General features: G+C 39.4%; 1 protein-coding gene across 1 annotated transcript in view; it reads left to right on the top strand.

Annotated features, from left to right (window-relative positions):
- The window catches only part of XPO4 (exportin 4), a 77,575-nt gene that overhangs the window by 30,665 nt on the left and 27,891 nt on the right, over positions 1 to 19,019 (top strand). The window contains exons 5-8 of the mRNA XM_027469007.3: positions 7,206 to 7,322; positions 8,047 to 8,200; positions 16,234 to 16,346; positions 18,750 to 18,907. Of these exons, the coding sequence (XP_027324808.1) occupies positions 7,206 to 7,322; positions 8,047 to 8,200; positions 16,234 to 16,346; positions 18,750 to 18,907 (542 nt within the window). The remainder of the gene's footprint in view (positions 1 to 7,205; positions 7,323 to 8,046; positions 8,201 to 16,233; positions 16,347 to 18,749; positions 18,908 to 19,019) is intronic.

Consider the following 19,019-nt stretch of genomic DNA (forward strand, 5'->3'; position numbering starts at 1 on the left):
CTGGATGGGGCTTTGGGCAGCCTGGGCTGGTGGGAGGTGTCCCTGCCCATGGCAGGGGGCTGGGACTGGGTGGGCTTTAAGGTCCTTTCCAACCCAAACCTTTCTATGATTCTGTGCAACTAATCGGTCAATAATAATGGCTGACTAGATGACTAGTTATGTTTGTTTAGCATTTATGGGACTTATTTCTGTTCTCTAAGGGGAATTTTACTCCTGGACCCCTGTCTAGCTGTTGCTGTCTAATGTGGTAGGGTAAGAGCCGGAGAGGCTCTAGCTCTCAACTTCTACATTTTGAGAATTTTGACAAAACCTTTTATGTTACTTCCCCCTCACACACAGGCCTTGTCTCTACCCTCAGCTATATATTCTGGTCCAAAAAAAATGACTACCTTTTCCTGTGCACCTTACTGCCCTTAAAACATACTGAGTTTAAAAAACAGATGGTGAATGAGGATATTTAAGCTGTTTCCTTCACTTTCACATGTGGCCTGTAAAGGCCTAAGCTCAGGTGTTAAAAATTGTTTGGGGAATTCTAGGGATCCAAAAACTACTCCAAGTACAAGGTTAAAACTGCAAAAGAGCTTTAAAATACAAGTATTTTTCAATACTTGTATTAACCAGAGTGCTTTTTAAAGCTTTCAGATTTCTATTTTGAAAGAAAGCCTATTTTGTCAGAGAAAAAAATACAGTACTCCAGCTTAGTTGCTTAATAACTTTAATATTGCAAATTCACAGCTCCCAGTATTATCATTTACAATAGAGCTACGGTTTCAAAGACAGGGTTGGAAAGTGAGGAGCCACGATCCAGAGGAGAGCTGTGTGCTCCCTGTTCTGGGAATGGTTTCCAAGGCTCCATTTCCTGAATTTGGCCATCTCATGAGATGTGCAAGGAGGCCCTTGGATGTAGATTAGGTAAGGAAGAAACAATACCTTCCCATGTGTTAGAACTATATATTTATTTCTTGTAGTACTGTGGTGACATGCAAATAAGCAGGCTTCAGGCGAAGAGCCTCTTTAAGAAGTTTATTGACCCTGTCTGCTCGGTCTTTATTCCCTCTCGGGGGCACTGCCTTTCTAAATACATACATAGGCAGACAGTTTATTACTGAACGTAACAGCAACCAGGTTTCTCCCTCCTAGCCCCTTTTCTTTTTACTTTTTATTATTTTTAAAAAGCAGATCTGCTCTGGAGCACAGCCATATAGCACAGGTCACTTGGCACACCTTGACAGTATGGCAGGCCCAGGGGGCCGAGGCCAGGAATGAGTACTGGGAAAAGCAGAGAGAGAACGGACTCCTGCCTGCCAAAGAGCACTTGCCAGGAGCATGACCTGCCAAAACTAAATATACATCATCCTCTAATTCTAATGCTGGGTAATACCCATGGCAAGCCGCATGGTTAGTCTTACTACTTGATATTTTGAATTTAATTGAGGGTCTTGGATTTGTTCATGCAACTACTGTAGGAGAGGAGATCCAGCTGGTGCTTTTCAGACAAGAACCTGGAGGAAGGATATGTTGCCTCCAGATAAATAGCTTTCAGACCTTCATTTTTTTTTTACAAGGTTACTTTTTTCCTACCTCCCAGTTTCTGCTTCAAATCAGAGAGAAACAGAAAAGGACGTTTTGCACCCCAAGCTTGAGCAAACTCAGCCTGGACCGACCTCTTCCTCAATCGTTAGAGGCTGCTACTTTCCTTCTCTCTTTGGCTAAAGTGCACATATTTCACATGCCACAAGATCATCTTCCTGTGGCCCCCAGTGATTTGCAGGGGAATTGGTTTCCTCTTTCCCAGCTCAGCCCTGGGTGGTTGCCTTGCATGGTTGGTCTGCTTTCCCCCAAGAAGCAGAAGCCCTGCTGTAGGCACGGCGTGTTAGCCCAGCGCCGCTCATCTGTCGTGGTGGAGAAGGAGTGGGGAGGAAAGGGGTGCTCTGCCCAGCCTGTCTGTTACTGCTGACAGCACAAATCTGCAGCTGTGGGTCCTATTCCTATCGTCCTGTCCCTGCTCCACAGCTTCTTTTTCCACCAGTTGGCTCATTTGGGAAGGATAAAATAGATGAAGTCCAGTGGGTTCTTCTGGTGCTTGCCTATATTCAGAATATATTCCATTGGTTTGTTCTTCGTTTGGGAGCTACAGCTTCAGCTCTTCTTCAGCTCCTATTTTTTTTGTTTGTTTTTAATTTCCTCCATTGCAATCCTATTTATTACAGGTTGAAAAGCTGGAGCGATCCCCAGTTACTCTGTGCGCATAATGGTATTTTGGTCTTGTCACCATCCTGTTAACTGTTACCTTTGCATTTGGAGACGCAGCTTATGTTTTGGGGATTTACATTCCCTGAAAATGTTAGGCAACATTTTCCTTATTCAGGAAAGTTAGGGAAGAAGCCTGTTACCTCCTTTATAAAGGAAGCCTTGCTTTAAACAATTTCTTTGGTAAAACTGCATTCGATGCATTCTCACCACAGAATTCTGTCACCTACAAACAGCACCACAAATTCTGCCTCTGAGCAGATCTACTGTCCTACTCTTCCTGCTTTCACACAAATTAAAACTAGCTGATTTAGGGATGTTATTGAATGCTTCTTGGTGTTTCCCTTTGGTTTCAGAAACAGTATGTTACAAGAATTGAGACAAAGTCCTTTAAGTACACATTCGGGCTGGCAATGATTTAATGTAACAGGGTAGATCTTATTTGCTCTGCACATGTGAGATCTTTAGTATTTTAAATATATTTGCTCCCTTTTTCTGTAGATACAAATGACGTTGCATAGTACGTGGGAATGTGGGGCAGTTGCTCGTAGTTCATTTTTTGTAGAGAAATGAGTGATCAAATCAAGCCTCTTGACAGCCTGAATTTCAGAACAGGGGAAAGATTTTTGGGGGTGTCGTTTTCTGCTTTGTCTGTTGGCTTTTCTGCCTTGGAGCTGGTGTACCACATGTCCATTTTTTCCTAAGCCGCGTTTGAACTCTTCTTCCTTTCAGATGCTTTGTAACCTAACTACCCGCAAATGAAGCAGTTCACTTATTCCATGGGCAGTCCAGGCACAAGTGTGAAATCCCTTCAAACATTATGGCTTCAGCTTTTGTTATAGGGGACATTCCTTTTGCAGGAATAAGTTGCATTTTCCTAATGCATCTGAGTTTTATGAACTATGAATAAATGTTTGCTGTTAAAAGGGTGCGTGGCCCTCCCGTAGTGTCTGTGGTTTATTTAAAAAGAAACCCACTAAAACGATGTCACTACTGGGTGTCTGATTGCCAAGTTAATCTCTTATCACAAGTCCCATTGATCTTCTGTTTGAGCAGCTGAGAGTCTATTTTATGTATAGCGATCTTTCATAAAGTTTATTCCTGGTAATAAAGCTAACTGGGGAGAGTGCCAAGCTATTCTCAGAGGCAGTCCGCTCTTGACAAGAGAGGTATTTTATTTTGTTAGATGGGGTTATTGTTTGGGCATGTACTGGTGGCAGAACTAGTGAAATCGCTAGCAAGTGAGGCAAGCCACGTTCAGAGGTGTACTCTTACTGGTATGAAGTTAATGGCATTACTGGGCAATAGACACTCGGGGCTGACTTTTAATATGATGCCCGGCATCATGTGCATTTTCTACTTATTACTGTATGGTATTATTAAATTGGATTGTTCTTCTCCTCAGTGGCATGGCAGAAAACCTTTAAAATATTTAATACTTCGCATGTGTCAAGCGTATTCAGTTTCATTTCGTTAAAGGAAGCGATTTCATTTCACAGAGCACAACTGTGTTTCTATGAATTTGTGTCGCTTTTCAGGTTTTTGGAATCTTTCTTCTAATACCACAGCAATTTGTTTTGAGATTCTTTGTACCAAATATGTGTAAATTTGAAAAATATATTTCAAAATTTTAGTTGCTAACCTATAGTGAAATTACTCTTCTTCGCAAAGAGTAATTTCAGTCCCTCTGCTCTTGCCTGTAATCTGTGTAAACTTTCTTCCTTCTAGAAAGCCAGTGTCTGGCAACCTCCTCTGCCTGTTGTTGAGGTAGATTTTAAATTTTAGGCCACAGTCTTTCCTCTGGCCTCCTGCTGCTGCTCTGGTGGCCTGGGTATCCCGACACTCTTACAGCTCCTCACAGGTGAAAGGGGCAGGGTCAGGTAGTGACACAAGGGCACATACGTGCCCCTGGAGTCCACAGCTCCAGGATGAGGAGGGAACAGGAAGGGCTTGCACACCAGGAATCAAAATACCACAGGGCAGGAGATGGTGGGGTGCTGGGAATGCAGCAGGAGGGAAGAGTTTTGGGGAGCGAGGGAGGATGGAGGGCTGCAGAGTGTCCTGGTGTTTGCTGTGAGCGAGGCTACCGAAAGGAATAAAGTGTGTAGATCTCCAGTAACATGCTGCTTTTCCTCCCTCCATGCTCAGAGCAGTTACCAAGATCAGAACTACCTGAAATACCTGTTGCTGAGATCAGTGGTCATGTCTCCAGCTTTTGCATCGGGCTCGAAGCAGGTTCTCTCAGAAACAGTTTTTTTTTCTTTTTTTTCTTTTTTTTTTAGTTTAGGGAGCCACTGCTCTTTACATCCTTGAGGAGCTTTCTTCATCATGAATACTAAAATTTATCTTTCCTTTTAAATTTCTCCTTGAAATCAGGAGAAACTTGCATCCAGAATGCAATTTGTTCATGCTTTAATGTGTTTACTATTTGAACAGAAGGGCTAAGTGGTTATATATTGTATAAACAAAGTAGAGAAAGCAAAAGAAGATGTCAATTTCAGCTGATACTAAATATTTCTAGTCACACTGGGAACAAATAATTTTTCCATTTGTTCCTTATCTGTTGTTCTAACCCATTTATTTTTCTAGTAATTGGCAACCAGCCGCCAGGGATGGCTGGTCTGCATCACTGCCCTGCTTGTCCCGTGCTGCTCCGAATGGCAGCATGCTGAGGAGGTCTCCTGGCGAAGCAGTTTTAGCAGCACAACCACTGATACCGTGTGGTAATCGTGGAGCATCAAACTCTGGGGATCTGTGATTACAACTACTGGTGCTCTTAATTTTCAGCTCTGAGAGGCAGTGATGTATCAGTGAGTTTGCAATTCAAGTATAAATTCAAGTCTGTATTATTTAGAGAGCTGTGGGAGATGTCTGCATCTCCTGGCAGAGAATGGAAACGGGCAGTGTTCTTTGGAAACTTCTACATTATTCCTTTAAAAACATGTATTCTTATCTGAAGCATTGCTCTAGAGCTTAACTTCATTGCTTTTCTCTTTTTTTTTTTTTTGAGGGGGGTGGAGGGGATGGGTTGTGTGCGGGTTTTTTTGTTTGTTTTTGTCAGGTTAATTCTTTTCATATGGAACTCTTAATGTTGGACTTGAAACTCAGTGTTAGCCTAAATTTTTATATCAGCTCAACTTTGGGCTTCTTGCAAATTTAAATAATTCATTGCAGAAATAGCTTACCCAGAAATTTGGAAATAAAATACTGAAATGTTTGAGCTAGTCAGGAGTACTCTCAATCTTGTATAGAACTGACAAAATTGCATTTCTGCCGGAGCAAATTAAAGTGTGATGCTTTTCACTGGCAAACTGTTGCTTTTATCATGAGTGACTGGATGACAAATAGCCTGCTTGAAATAGCCTACTGGAAATAAATAGTTATTTCCTTAAAATGGAAAAATTTAGATTTAGCAACTGATCAGCAATATGCTGGCCTGCTGTACAGCTTGATTGTGTAGTAGAAAAGAACACCCATATGTTATCAGGAAGCTGCTATGTTTGATCTGTCTGGGACTTATTTAGCAAGTAAGAATGTTAATTTAGTGTATACTAGCTAAGATAACTAGTTGTCTGGGGGGTCAAGGTACTGACTTCAGAGGCATTTCTGAACAAAGATGTTGCAGTTGGTGGGTGGATGGCACTGCTCTCAGCTGTTGTATGAGCTTGCATAAATAGTATCATCTCCACTTTAATCTTTCGGGTGTTCAGAGGTAGTGTGCATATTTCTGTTTAACCCCTGGACACTTGCTGGCATGCATGACCCTTTAACAATTCCTATCCCTCTGTCCATCCCTGGCACCTTGGCTCCGAACGGTCTAGGAGTATAGCCAGTGATCTTCAAGTTTTTTGTTAAGAGTCTGTCTAACAAAAAGTGTTTTAATTTCATTGGTGTATAGTCTCTATTGTGTTTATTACATTAGAATATGGCACGCTTCTGATGTACTTTTTACATCCCCATTATACAGCTTTAAGTTTCTTTTGTGTTTAATAATCACTTACAGGAATTTATTAAAACTGGTGATGATGGTTACTGGACTTCGACATCAGGAAAAAAAAAAGCTTTTTTTATTTCAAAAATATCAACTATGGCTGGAAAAGTGTTTCATAAAGAAAAGTTGGTTTTTAAATTGTGTTTTATCATAAGCATTTGATTTACCTTACCTTAAATGTTGAGAATGAAGATGATACTTAAACCTTCAATCTTCATGTATATGTTTCTCTAAAATTAATGTTTTTTTTTGTTTGTTTGTTTGTTTTATCTCACCCATTTTTATATTGCTTCAGGGACACCATTCCAAAAGAGTAGCTTTAAAGGTTCTTTCTGAGGCTTGTGGATCTTGTGCTTTGGAGGAGAGTATCTAAAAGCTTTTAAGCATCAGAGCTTTCTGCATATTCCTCCCCTTTTTTGATGAGGGAGAGGGAAAAGAGGGTGCATTGCAGGTGCTGTTTTTTAATAGCTTTTATCACTTTCTGTGGTGTACATTTAATCATGATCAAATACCAACAAGGTAAGTGTAGCAAATGCAAAGAAGTGCCAAAATTAACTTCAGAGTCATCTGAGCTGTTAGATGGGTAGAAAAAAGTATAAACTGTATCTTCCCTGATTCTAATACCTGTAAAACCATGTGCATGGGGAGAGAAAATTATCAGGCTAGCAAATGGATTGCAGTGTTTGTTTTCATTTTGTAGAGATGATTGTACAGGTGTTAGTTTTTTGTGCTGCTCAAATACTTGAATTTCTTGTGCAAGGGTGGAGCTTGGATGCTTACAGAGGCGGATCGCCCAACCATCTGTAATCCTGAAAGCTTGAGTTGTTCTAATTTGTGTCAGAAGAAACTGAAAGAATAGCCTCAGAAATATGCAAATAAAGTAACTTAAGGACAATGTAGGTGGTGTTACATTGTTGGACATCTTTTAGTTATATTATTCCCCCTTTTTTCTTTTTTTTTGTAGCAAACTTTGGCCTGTTCCATTTTAACGGCATTGTTGAGCGAATTCTCAAGTTCAAGTAAAACCAGCAACATTGGACTAAGCATGGAGTTCCACGGTAACTGTAAACGTATATTTCAGGTAAACTACTTCCGTATCAATATATGCTACCTGTGTTTCTAAATTCTATATTAAGAAGCAGAAGTACTTTCTTGCACTAGGTGCATTCAGTTACAGTGTATGCTTGACAGCATTTAATTGGACTAATACATATAAATGCAGATATTGGCTACGTTAGGGAAATTGATAATGTAATTTTTAAATACTTGTATCAAAAAAGTGCCATCTCTTTGCCCATTTGATGAATGTGGAGCTACAGATCTTTACACGGTTGGACTCTTTAATTCCTTGGCTACCAATTGCAAACAAAACGAATACTCTGTGGAACAATGATAGTCTTAAATATAGCTTTGGTTTAAAGCCAAGGAGAGCTATGTATTTAAAAATATTATTGCAGATGGTGTAGTCTGGTTGTCTCAGATGTATTGTTTGGCCAGGCAGAAATGTTTTTGTGAAGGCATTGCTTTAAACTCTGACTGTTGTGGAACAACTTACCAACATTTTTTCATGCCAAAGACCATCCCCCTCCTCCACCAGTTGTCAAAAAGTTATTGTTAAGTTTTTCCTTTAATGACTAAACTTATATAAATATTTTAATTATTATTTACCGACACATTGCATTTGTTTTGGCAAACAAGTTGGGGGTTCTCACTTTGGAATATTTTCTGCTCTTTAATGAAAACTTGGGTGAACACAAAAATGACTGAGAGGCTCTATTAACATGTTGTGTTTGTCCTGACTGTAGGAGGATGATCTGAGGCAGATCTTCATGCTCACAGTAGAGGTACTTCAGGAATTCAGCAGACGTGAAAACCTCAATGCTCAGATGTCTTCAGTGTTTCAGCGTTATCTTGCACTAGCCAATCAGGTCTTAAGCTGGAACTTCCTTCCTCCAAATTATATCCTTTCAATATCAGGCCTTTTATTTCAGCTGACTTGGATCTCTTCTGATGGGTGATAAGTAAAGTCTTTGTGAGGAGAGAAAAACGGAAATTGAAGTCTTATATTTAGTCTGTGTTTTAAGTTTTTTTTTTCACTCCTGCATTTGCTTAAGAGGTGCTTATATAAAGAAGCTGCTGTTACTTTTCATTAAAGTATTTTATATAAAAGGCCAAATTAGTTCAGCAGAGCAGCTTCCAGTTTGGAGCTGATGATCCTCTTGGCATGTATCTGGTTGTTGCAAGGGCCAGGTAAAGTGTAACAAACTACTTCAGTGCAGAACCAAATGGTGAAGGGATCTAAGTAAGCTCTGTTCAATTTTTATGCAGAGATCTGATCTTTCTTTTTGCTCTCAGAGAAGAGAAGCAGGTAGGTGAATGCCCTGTCATTTCACGATGTGCATGCTCAAAGGATTCCCCCAGTAGAGAATATTCTTTTTTTTTTTTTTTTGCCAATATACTGGTACTGTTGCTTCCCTTTTCATATTTTTGTGGTGTGTGCTGGTTATGAATGTCCAGGGAAATGTGGAGGTGGTAAGCAGAGGAAGAAATGGGAATATAATGAAGAATCAGAAAGAGAGAGTGAGTCTTGGTGAAGGAGGGAAGAAGAGAGGTGAAAAATGCTTGGCCTGAAATGAAAAATGGGCCAGAAGAATATGGTGGAAATACAGGGTACAGCATTACGACAACTCTTTTAATAGTGACGCCATCTTTAAAATACTGAGCAAACTTACCAAGAGCCAACCTGTTAAGCTGCTTTATAAGCTTTTTTCTTAAAACTGTCAGAATAATTTACTACTGTTACACATACTGCAGGAATCTTGGTGTTGCGTTCAAATCCTTTGTATAGGATTTTATTTGAGTTTGACGATCAGAAGGCAGCATGTGTGTGTTTCTGTTGTCTTTGAATCTGTTCAGTATGTAAGGAGCAGCAGAAGTGAAAGTGGATGTTCTTTGGTTCACATCCGTAAAGTAGAATGCCAGATAGTGTCTTTTTGGAAAGTGCTGTGGATGAAAAGTAAATATTTCACGCCTGTTAATCACTGAAGTGGTTTGGCAAGGGGCCAGAGAGGAATTCAGTGCATGTGCTTACAAGACTGAGGTTGGAATCAAATTATTGCATCTTATAAAAGTTTTCAGAAGAGAATTTGGGATTTGTGAGAATTCAAATGATGTATGAACACTTTTTAAAGCAGTCACAGTAAATAGAAAGGAAATGCCTTTGTGTTGTGTAGTGGTGGGTGGAGGTCATTTCCTCTGATTTTTAGTCTTGCCTAATGCAAACCTGTGATGTACACCATCACAAATACTGACGGTATTACAGTTTGAAAGTGAAAACTCAAGCTTTTTCATGAGCACTTTATCCTAACCTGAAGGTTTGCAATGGTGGGGCTAGTTAAGTGCAAGCAACATGTTGGTAGGAATTTATTCAGGCCTTGAGAGATGCAGCTTTTGTTTACACCTGTATATAATTAGAAGTGATATTCGTAAATAAGTGTTAATTGTAATAGCTAAGCAAGGCATATCACTACTTGAGACTGACAGAGTTTTCTGCTACTTGGCCTACTTGAGATACTACTGCTGTTAAATTCTGGCCACTTCTGGAGACTGCTTCTGGTGTAGACAGACCTTTAGTTTGAACCACCACAAGTGCTCTTCTGTGCTTCTGTTTCATATCTTTTTATAACTCAGGTTCTCCATTATATCATCGTCTTGTTTTCTGCCGTTGGGCATTTCATTGTGCTGTAAGAACTATGACACTGGTTGTGCTCTCTCTCCTCTATTTAGCAACCTGTTTTCACAGAACTTGGAATGGCTTTAATCACTTTGGAGAAAAGTGGGTCTTAACTAAGGTTCAGTAGCTGTTAGGTGACAGCTACCGTGGTGACAGCCACGTGTTGATGTAGCTGTTGATTGTTAGTTTCTGGACAGTGAAGCTTAACTTGGCAGCAATTTCTACATAGGTAGCACATTACACAAGAACATAAGAATGCCGATTGATCAGTTGGTGTCCTCTTTCCAAATCTTGCCAGTACACATGCCAAAGCGATGGGCATAAATTTAATACCTAAAGCATGGAGTAAAATGATCCATAGTATCCACATATGTGTATATATATATATTTTCCTTTAGTTGATATTCCCAACAAGATAATTTATTCTCAGTCTTCCTTGCAGCATAGCAGTTATCTGCAGTATCTGTACGTAATCTTTAGCAGATTCTGGTAGTTTGTGCCCTCTGCCCCCTGCAAAAAAAAAAAAAAAAAAAAAAAAAGCATAAATACGTGCTTTTCAGTGATGTAGTGATTTTTCACTGAGGCACAGCATTTATATCACTAAATTGCAAGAATTACATCAAAATATGACTTCTCAAGAAGTGAAAAGTGCTGTTACAGGTAAATTTGGCATGTGTTGCATTGTTAAATGCAGCCTTAGGCAGCGCTGCTGGCAATTAGAAGAGCTGTAGTAAATATAAATTGTTTATTACCAGCAAGAAGATCTGGCATAAAAGGTGCATTCTGGAGTAGCCACCTTGTTGAGCAGTGAAAGAGGAGAGGCTGACACCAACCTGCTCTTAAGCTGGAGCTCAGTAATTATTGAGTGCCTTACTGCAGCAGTAAGGCACGATGACCTAGGAGGCTCCCTCTCAGTCACGTGCAGTTTCTTCCATTTCATTTTCTAACCCACAGGCAATCGCCTATTGTTGTTTTCACCTGTTACCTCGAGGCATTAGCTCACCTGATGTTTGCAGATGCTTTGGGGATTTTTGGCAGTACTGTTGGAAATGACAATAGCATAGAATTCCTATTTTGCACTAAGAACGTGCAGCAGTCAGTTGTGGCATGTTGGCTTCTGTAGGGTTTCCTTTTTCAGTGCTGTCACACCACAGTTAGATATTGGTTACTTGGATGGAACTGGTTTTACACTGAATCTTTTCTTCAGTGAGTATTCTGAATAGTTAAGAGACTGCAAGCAGATGATGGGTACTAAGAGATGCAGCCCTCTCCTTTACAAGAGCACTATCGAGGATCCCACTCCTAGTACGTGAGGAGTGTCCAAAGACCCCAGTTAAGGAATTCAGCATTGCTGGACCCTAATGCACTTTGACATGAATGTATAATCTGTCCTACGGAGTCAGGACGTAATCACATTCTTTTACCTCCAGAGGTGTTTCTCATCACTTCTTTACTTTGGGATTTATCTGTTCTTGGCAGCTGCGTTCTAATAGACTTTGGATGAATGCCCACAAATGCAGAAGTTCTTAATCAGGCCTTTGTCCTGCTATCTCCCATCTACAGCAAGGTGTTCCTTATCTGTCATTAGGAGCCATTATGGAACTATTTATCCCATATTTTATTCATAAAGGTGCAATTTTTTTTTACAGCTTTTTGTAGAGAGCGCTAATAGTACACGAATGAACAGGAACTTTAGTGTTAGTTTTTGTTTTTGATTTGGTGTCTCTTCTTGCTAGGAGGCAAGCTGGCAAATTTTCAGGTGAATGTAGAATAAGGGATTAGATTTAAAATACAGGTTACGTAACCCTGATGGGATGCACTCCTCTAGTATGCATCACTGCCATCCCGTCAAAATTCATGGTGCAGTGGCAGTGATATGAACTGACTGAAGCTTTTGTCTGATCAGAATTCTGGTTTTAGTATGGGTGTTCCTCAGCTATATGTTTAAAGGAACAAGCTCTTCATATCTCTTGTGAAAATATCTTAAGCCAGAACGAGGGACCTCTCTGGGAGATCCTGCGAACCATACAGCTCTGCAAGCTTTCAGGATTTGAAGTCGGTCCAACCCAGATTGGTAGCATCTGTTGTGCATAATGGAAGTGCATGAAAAACAGAGTGCTCAGAAAAAACAACACCAGGTTTGTTTTGAGGAATGATTTGAGTTGGCATCGCTGCTGAAAAAGCATCCTGACCCAGCATCTCTCAGGAGCGTGATACTGAGCAGGGAACCGCCTGGCTGAGGGCTTTTTTCTAGTGGGGTGAGGTCCTGACTGTGATTTGTTGCACAACTGCAGATACAACTGTGCTGAGGAGAGACAACGTGGGTTTCCTTCAGCAGCAGGGCTGCTTTCCTTAGGTCTTCTGTTTGCTAACACCCTGGGGTTATCCTAAATTTACTACAGTCTTAATTTGAAAGATGAAGGGATGAGGTGCTGTCCCGGCTGTTGTTTGGGTTATGAGGAAGAATTCATTGCAACTAAAACAGCTGTGTTGAAGAAAGTGGGGTAGACCTATGCGGTGTCAAGAGTTGGACTTGATGATCCTTAAGGGTCCCTTCCAACTCAGGATATTCTATGATTCTATGATTCTAAGTGTAAAAGAGAGAGCTGCCTTTTACTTTTGTCAGTTTTATCCCTCTTTAAGAAAAAAATAACTTTGGAATCCCTAATGCTTAGAAATTTATCAGCTTTCTAGGTGGCAGGCAGTGGGAAGGTGTGAGTCTTGGGCTGCATCTGTATGGCCATCACTTCTGCATAGGTGGTTTAAACAGAAGTTAGGCTTGAAGTGATCAGCTTGCTCACTGTTAGCTGTAGAGCTGTGGTCGCAAATTTTAGTAGAGATAGCAAATTTTAGCAAGGACTGCAGAATTAATCCACTTGGGTGGTCAACATGAGACTTTGTGCTGGCATGGCAGCTCCAGAGTTGGCTGGTTTTAAGATTAGCTGGTGTCTTCCTACACCTCCTCTGCCTGTTTCTTTGGAGACACAATCTGAATCTGGTGTCTCCCACATAAAGTAGTTTTTAACAAATATTTAATATTAAAGCCTACCTTTCTTCTCGTGAATGCTGGATCTGTTTCCTAGGAGTGTGAGTTGTATAAAGATTTGTGAAACCATTCTCCATAGGGGGCAGCAAGCCTCTGCATCACTTCTGGAGTGGATCCTAGACTCATCCCATGTGCTTGGCTTACTAACTAGCAAGCCAGAGGAGGTCTTAAAAATATAAATATAATCAGTATGCTAGCGTTGTAACACAGGATGGCAGATTTCCAAGCCGTTACCTGAATAATGGATTTTTATTTGTAAAGTATAAGTCTCAGACTGATATAAAGCTCTCCAGAAAGATTCCAGACAACAAAGGTAAAGTGATTAAAACAACTTAACAACAACAAAAAAAAAAGCTAAAATAAAAAATTGGGCCTCATCACTCCAGGAGCTCTTCATCCATTTCTGAGTTCTTTACTGCTATAGAAAAAATTGCAGATGGGAGTCTGGTAGATGCAGCCTTAGCTTTGATTTTTAAATTCCTTGTTTCATTCTTTGTGACAGGGCAAGCCTCCCTTCTCAGGGAGGGGAAAAAAAAATAAAACCCCAAAACACAACCTTGGGATCCATTTGCAAAAACTAGAATTTGTGGTAAGTCCTGAAGTGTTACAATCCCTCTATGGCTGCCTTAAGATATGAAATATTTTTATATTTATCTTTACCCATCCTGTAAGAGAGGCAAAGAATGGGAAGAAAATTACACATTTGATCATCTTTTTTTCTTTTTTTAGTATTTTCCTCCAAGAATCACAGAGAACTTTTTTCCAAATTATACTTTAAAAGTGAGAACTTAATCTTTTTAAGACAGATTACTCTGATTTCTCCAGTTCATTAAACAAAAACAAGTGCAGAGCTAACGGCTGCAAAGATAAAAGAAAATCCATCTTAAACCATGTTTTCTCCTCTTCCTCTCTAGGCACTAATCAGGGATCACCAGAGCTTTATGAAACACGAAGGCACCTAGTTATACTCTTACACTTTACAGTAGAGCTTCATTCATGTCGTTGCGTGTTTTGATGATGAAGACTGCATTTGTCCTGTACACCCTCCATGTAGTAGGTAATTTAGTGCCACTTTTTCAGGTTTGGCACAAGTAGGCTGCTGCTAATAAGGCAGAAGTTCAGATGTTTCATGGCAGGGAGCATCTCCACACCCAGCTTACGTTAACGTCTGCATTCACCTGGTGTGGGACAGAAAGTGGCTGTAAAATCTCCGTAATAGCTGCAGCCGTAATTTGTATTGTTCAATTAACAGATATTTTACCTACAAGTCTGTCAGATATGTCATCAGTCCGTTAGCGTGAGAAACGACACTAAAAATAACAGGATAGGGCCACTAAATACTGGGGCTCGTTAAAATAGTGACAGCAGAGCGGCCCTTCTTCCATTCCACGTGAAATGTGTTACGTAGCTCGTCCCCCCTGCAAACTCAAGCTAGTGGAGAGCAAATTGATTTTCAGAGACTGATAATATATCTGTAGGCTCTCTTTGATAAGGATGCCAGTCTTTTACAAGAGTTAAGGCAAAGAACCCTCTTGAAAATAAACAATTTAATTTTTTTTTCCCAGAGTATTATAGATGAGAAGGAAAAAAAGCATAACGTAATGCACCAGCTCTGATTACATTAGTCTTAATTTGTAATATTACTCTGATAAAGGATGGGTGTGTTAATTCATGCCTATATTTTATTTTTATCTGGAAGAATTGAAGTGTTTTCGATCACCTGAATGACATTTGTATTTCAGATGAAAGTAAAATAGAGAATTATCTGTTTTCTAATTATTATTTCTATTTTCTCAGTGTCTAAAACAATGCAGATCTGGTAGTGTTCAACGCACACTGAGAGTTTTGAAAATCGTGAAACTGGTTTTGCTTCAACATGTGTGAAAATCCGTGATTGTTCTCGTGCATTGTAATGTGCTGAAGGCAGCTCTGGGCACGTACCCTCAGTGAATTTCCACTTGGTGCTGTGCTGTGGAAAAAAGTGGCTTTTTTGAAACTGTTCTGCACAGTGTTACTGTGATTTTCTGTGTTTGGCAGAACTCAGAGGGCAAGTGTAAATAAACCAAAATTGTGTCTCCTGCCTTGCATGACAATCTTTCACGTGAAAATAGATGTTTGCTTTATACATTGGTCTCAAACAAATCCCATCAGAGTTCAAGGGATCTGCTTTCCTGAACAGTACTATTGTAAAAATTATTTTTATTCAGAAGTATACATTATTTTTAAAAACTTTTTTTTTATAATACCTGATAACTTAATGAACAGTATTAATTTTGTCATTTACCAATGAGTAGATTATATGCAGTTGAGCCTGCTGTTGCTTATTCTGATGGCTGCATTACAAAGCATTCAGAGGGGGCGGTGAAAGGTTTTAAAAAGAGAAATTAAAACATAACTTGTGTGCTAAAGCAGTTTTACTGCTACTTGGATTGAGGGATGTCACACTAGGAAGCACTTTCAAAAATCTGTGATAAATGCTGCCCTGTGTGATCAGACTGACAAAGAATGTAACGTGCTTGTTTAATTGATTTTTTTCATGTATTTGTTATTTTTCTGCGCTGGCAGAATTTCATAAAAAATAATTATGCCAAATGATACGGTAATAACTGAAAGGAGCGCAGAGAAGCCATGGTTATAGTGTGGGCGCTTTTTATTGTGGATTTTTTACAAGCATATGTTTAATATGACAATGCCTTGTGGTGCCTTGCGCTTTTGTTCTTCACAGCATGATAAAAAATGTCGATTAATGCGGGGCTAACATATCTGCATTCTGTGAGGCATATTTGGCTATTTAGAAAAATAGGATATAGATTTCAATGGGCTATCTTTAGCTATCCTCAGGCCTTTTTAAAAGCTGCCAGGAAAATTTTTTAGAAAATGATTTCCCATTTTGCATAAATTTTAACACCTGTTAATTGCGGTTGCTTTTTTCCCTTCTCGCTGTGTCACATTAGACACCCTGGTTATCAAAGTGATCGTATCACTATGGTATGTCTCATAATTATGATCAAACTGTTATCTAACATTCCTGGAGCATTCTTTTTTTCAATACTTAATACCTTTTATTCCTTGGCCTCATGCATGAATTATGCTGTGTATGTGAAGAGGCTTAAAGTTTGTTTCCATTACATTCTTTCTGAATGGATCCTGTTGTATCTAGGATTTTTTTAAAGCCAAGTAGGAATGTTATTGTTGACCTTGACACCAGATAACTGGGCAGACATTATATAGCTATGTTTGAATCCTCACAAAATGTGATGCTAAAGCCAACAGAATCCTGGCGTGAGACCCTCCTGGACAGCAGAGTTATGGAGCTTTTCTTTACAGTAAGTTTCATTCTTCAACTTTCATAGTCCAGACCACAGGGAAAGCAGCTCCTTCCTGTTTTAAAACTTTACTCTTGGATCCTTCCTTTTGCATCAGGTAGGACTGATTCAGTTAACTTCAACTGGTTTGTCAGAGCAAACAAAGTATTGTGTTTTTCTGAGGTTAACAGATATGTGTTTTGCCTGTAAATTGCCTTAAATTGGTAACAATTAACTAAGGAAAAAAGGGTATGGTTATCTAAGCTTTGCTCTGTTTAGTGCTTTTGAACATGTATTCTAAAAATGAAACCAAGTATTGGGAGCAGTGGTTAGACTATGCCTTTCAGATAAGGTGTAACAGCTCTCAAATGAACAGTATTATTTTTTTTTTGCTGATCTTAGAGCATTTGCTCGACAGAATAGCTGAAAATAAGCAATGTAATTGCCATTTTCTAGCCAGTTCCAGCATACTAAATTTTGCATCTCTTTCCGCAGCACAAAGTGAATCAAAGCAAGTTAAATTGAGATAGATGAAGTTAGGAGTGATGGGGAAGAGAGAGAGTGGGGAAAGGGGAATGTAATATTCACTTCCCGTGATTTAAAAAAGAGGTCTGATATTAAAACTGTATAAAATGAATGTTACTTTCCACCACTCTTGGGGGGAAGGTTGGTAGTCTTTGTTCAGCAAGGAAATGCTGCAGCAGCAGCATTATTGGTTTATAAATTAGTTTACTGTGATATTTTGTTATCTTAAATCTCCTGGGACCTCAGAATTCATCATTCTCTCGCTATTTCATTTTTGCAAAGCAAAGAAATAATGTGCTCAAAGCTGGGAGAAAGTTGTTTCCAGATAAAGCAAATGGAAATCTCCAGGGCTGCTTGAGAATTGCCTGATATGTGTTTGGATACGTCTATACTTTGTAGGATTTTTTTTATAAGTTATTGTTTTTTTAACTGAAAGTTTATCTGTTCCAGCAGTTTTGAAAAGGTGAAAAAATCACTGGCAGACCTCTTAGCAGCTACACACAATCTGAACAGCTGTCTAGACTATCCAGACAGTTGCTACTGTCAGCTGTGAACCTCCACATGCAAATAACTTTTTGGCTTACATATTAACCCTTCCTCGTTTAAAAGTATGAAGTTGTCTGCATTAAATCTCTTTCTTTGGCTGCTTATTAAGACTACTTATTTGTGATGAGGATATTGTTTTCAGTAACATGCAAAATTGTTGTAATACATTCGCATTTTATTTAATGGCAACCAAAGCAGGCCTATATTTGATTATTTTTGAATGAAGGCTAGCCAGGGCAGTCTGCTGTCAGTTTTGGTTTTAGATTCCTGATTCGCAATGGTTGAGGCTGGTGGTATTAGCTTGCTATTTGAAGTAATGTAAGTGAATGGTGGTCGTTCATATTCATATAACTGATCTAAGAAATTTTAATAACCTTGCAAAACTTGGCAAGACTGCCATGTTAAAGAGGAAGCCTTCACTTGAAATCTCAACCGAGTGTGGAATGCGTATTAGGAGGGGTATTTCTGTTTCAGGGCTTGTTTCTCCTGGCAGTTTAATCTTTCAGAGGTTAACCATGCAGCTAATCCAACTGGTTATGAGTTAGGTGAAGCTGAAGATAAAATGCCACAAGGAAGTGGTCAGTGTGTCTTAACTGTACTTTTATGATATAATTTAGGTAAATTGCGGAGGAAAATGTGGAGGAAAAAGCTACCCTGTATTTTTCAGTAAAATTTACATGAAAAAAACAGAAGGCGTGAGCGTAAGAATATTCTTAAAACCCGCAGTTGATAATTGTAGTGTGAACTGTGAGAATATGTCTCCTGGAAATATTAGCAGATTTGAATCTAGAAGGTCTTAGCAGCAGAAGTAGTGATGTAACACAGAAATGAAAGAAGATGACTTGGCCCTGTATAATGTAAGGGTGTTGCCAAGGAAGTGATGCATTCATTTTTGTGTGTGTCTTCAGTGTTTACCTCTGCTAAAGAAGCATCTCTATAATCTTGATTGAACTTGTTGACTAACTTTAGCAAGACTCCGTAGCCTAGGCATAGTTAGCATAATAGAGATGACTGTCATTATTGCTGTTTTTAGAAGGAGCAGTATGTCTGACTGGCTGGCATCTGTTTCTCTCTTTAAGACATAACATTCGGTACACAGTTCAATTTTCAAAATGTAAGACTTAACTAAATGTTAGTATCAGCGAGTTAACTTCAGGCTCGCGATTTTGTGAACCGAGTCATGATCGTGACATTTGCCAGGGTTGAGGGAGTCGTAGAAACCCTCGCGTTTCAGACTGAATAGAAGTTATAGTAAGCTTTTTTTGGTGTGTGCTCTTTTGGATTGAGAGCCATGTGACTGTTGTAAGAACATCCTATTTTCCGCGTATTATTAACTATCTCGCTTCCTGAAAGGTGCATCGAAAAATCAGAGAAGATACAGATATGGCCCAAGATTCATTACAGTGTCTGGCACAGCTGGCGTCTTTGCATGGGTCAGTCTTTCCTGACGAAGGTTCACAAGTTGATTACCTGGCACACTTCATTGAGGGATTACTGAATACTATCAATGGGTATGTATGCCTGCTCTCTAAATTTAGATGGCATCTTTTAATCTTTAGTTTGGAGTGCAGTGTGTGTGTGTGAAGAACTGGTATGACTTGCTTATTTCTGGGTATAATCTGT

The sequence above is a fragment of the Anas platyrhynchos genome, chromosome 1, assembly GCF_047663525.1.
Source record: "Anas platyrhynchos isolate ZD024472 breed Pekin duck chromosome 1, IASCAAS_PekinDuck_T2T, whole genome shotgun sequence".
In the NCBI taxonomy this organism is placed as follows: Eukaryota; Metazoa; Chordata; class Aves; order Anseriformes; family Anatidae; genus Anas; species Anas platyrhynchos.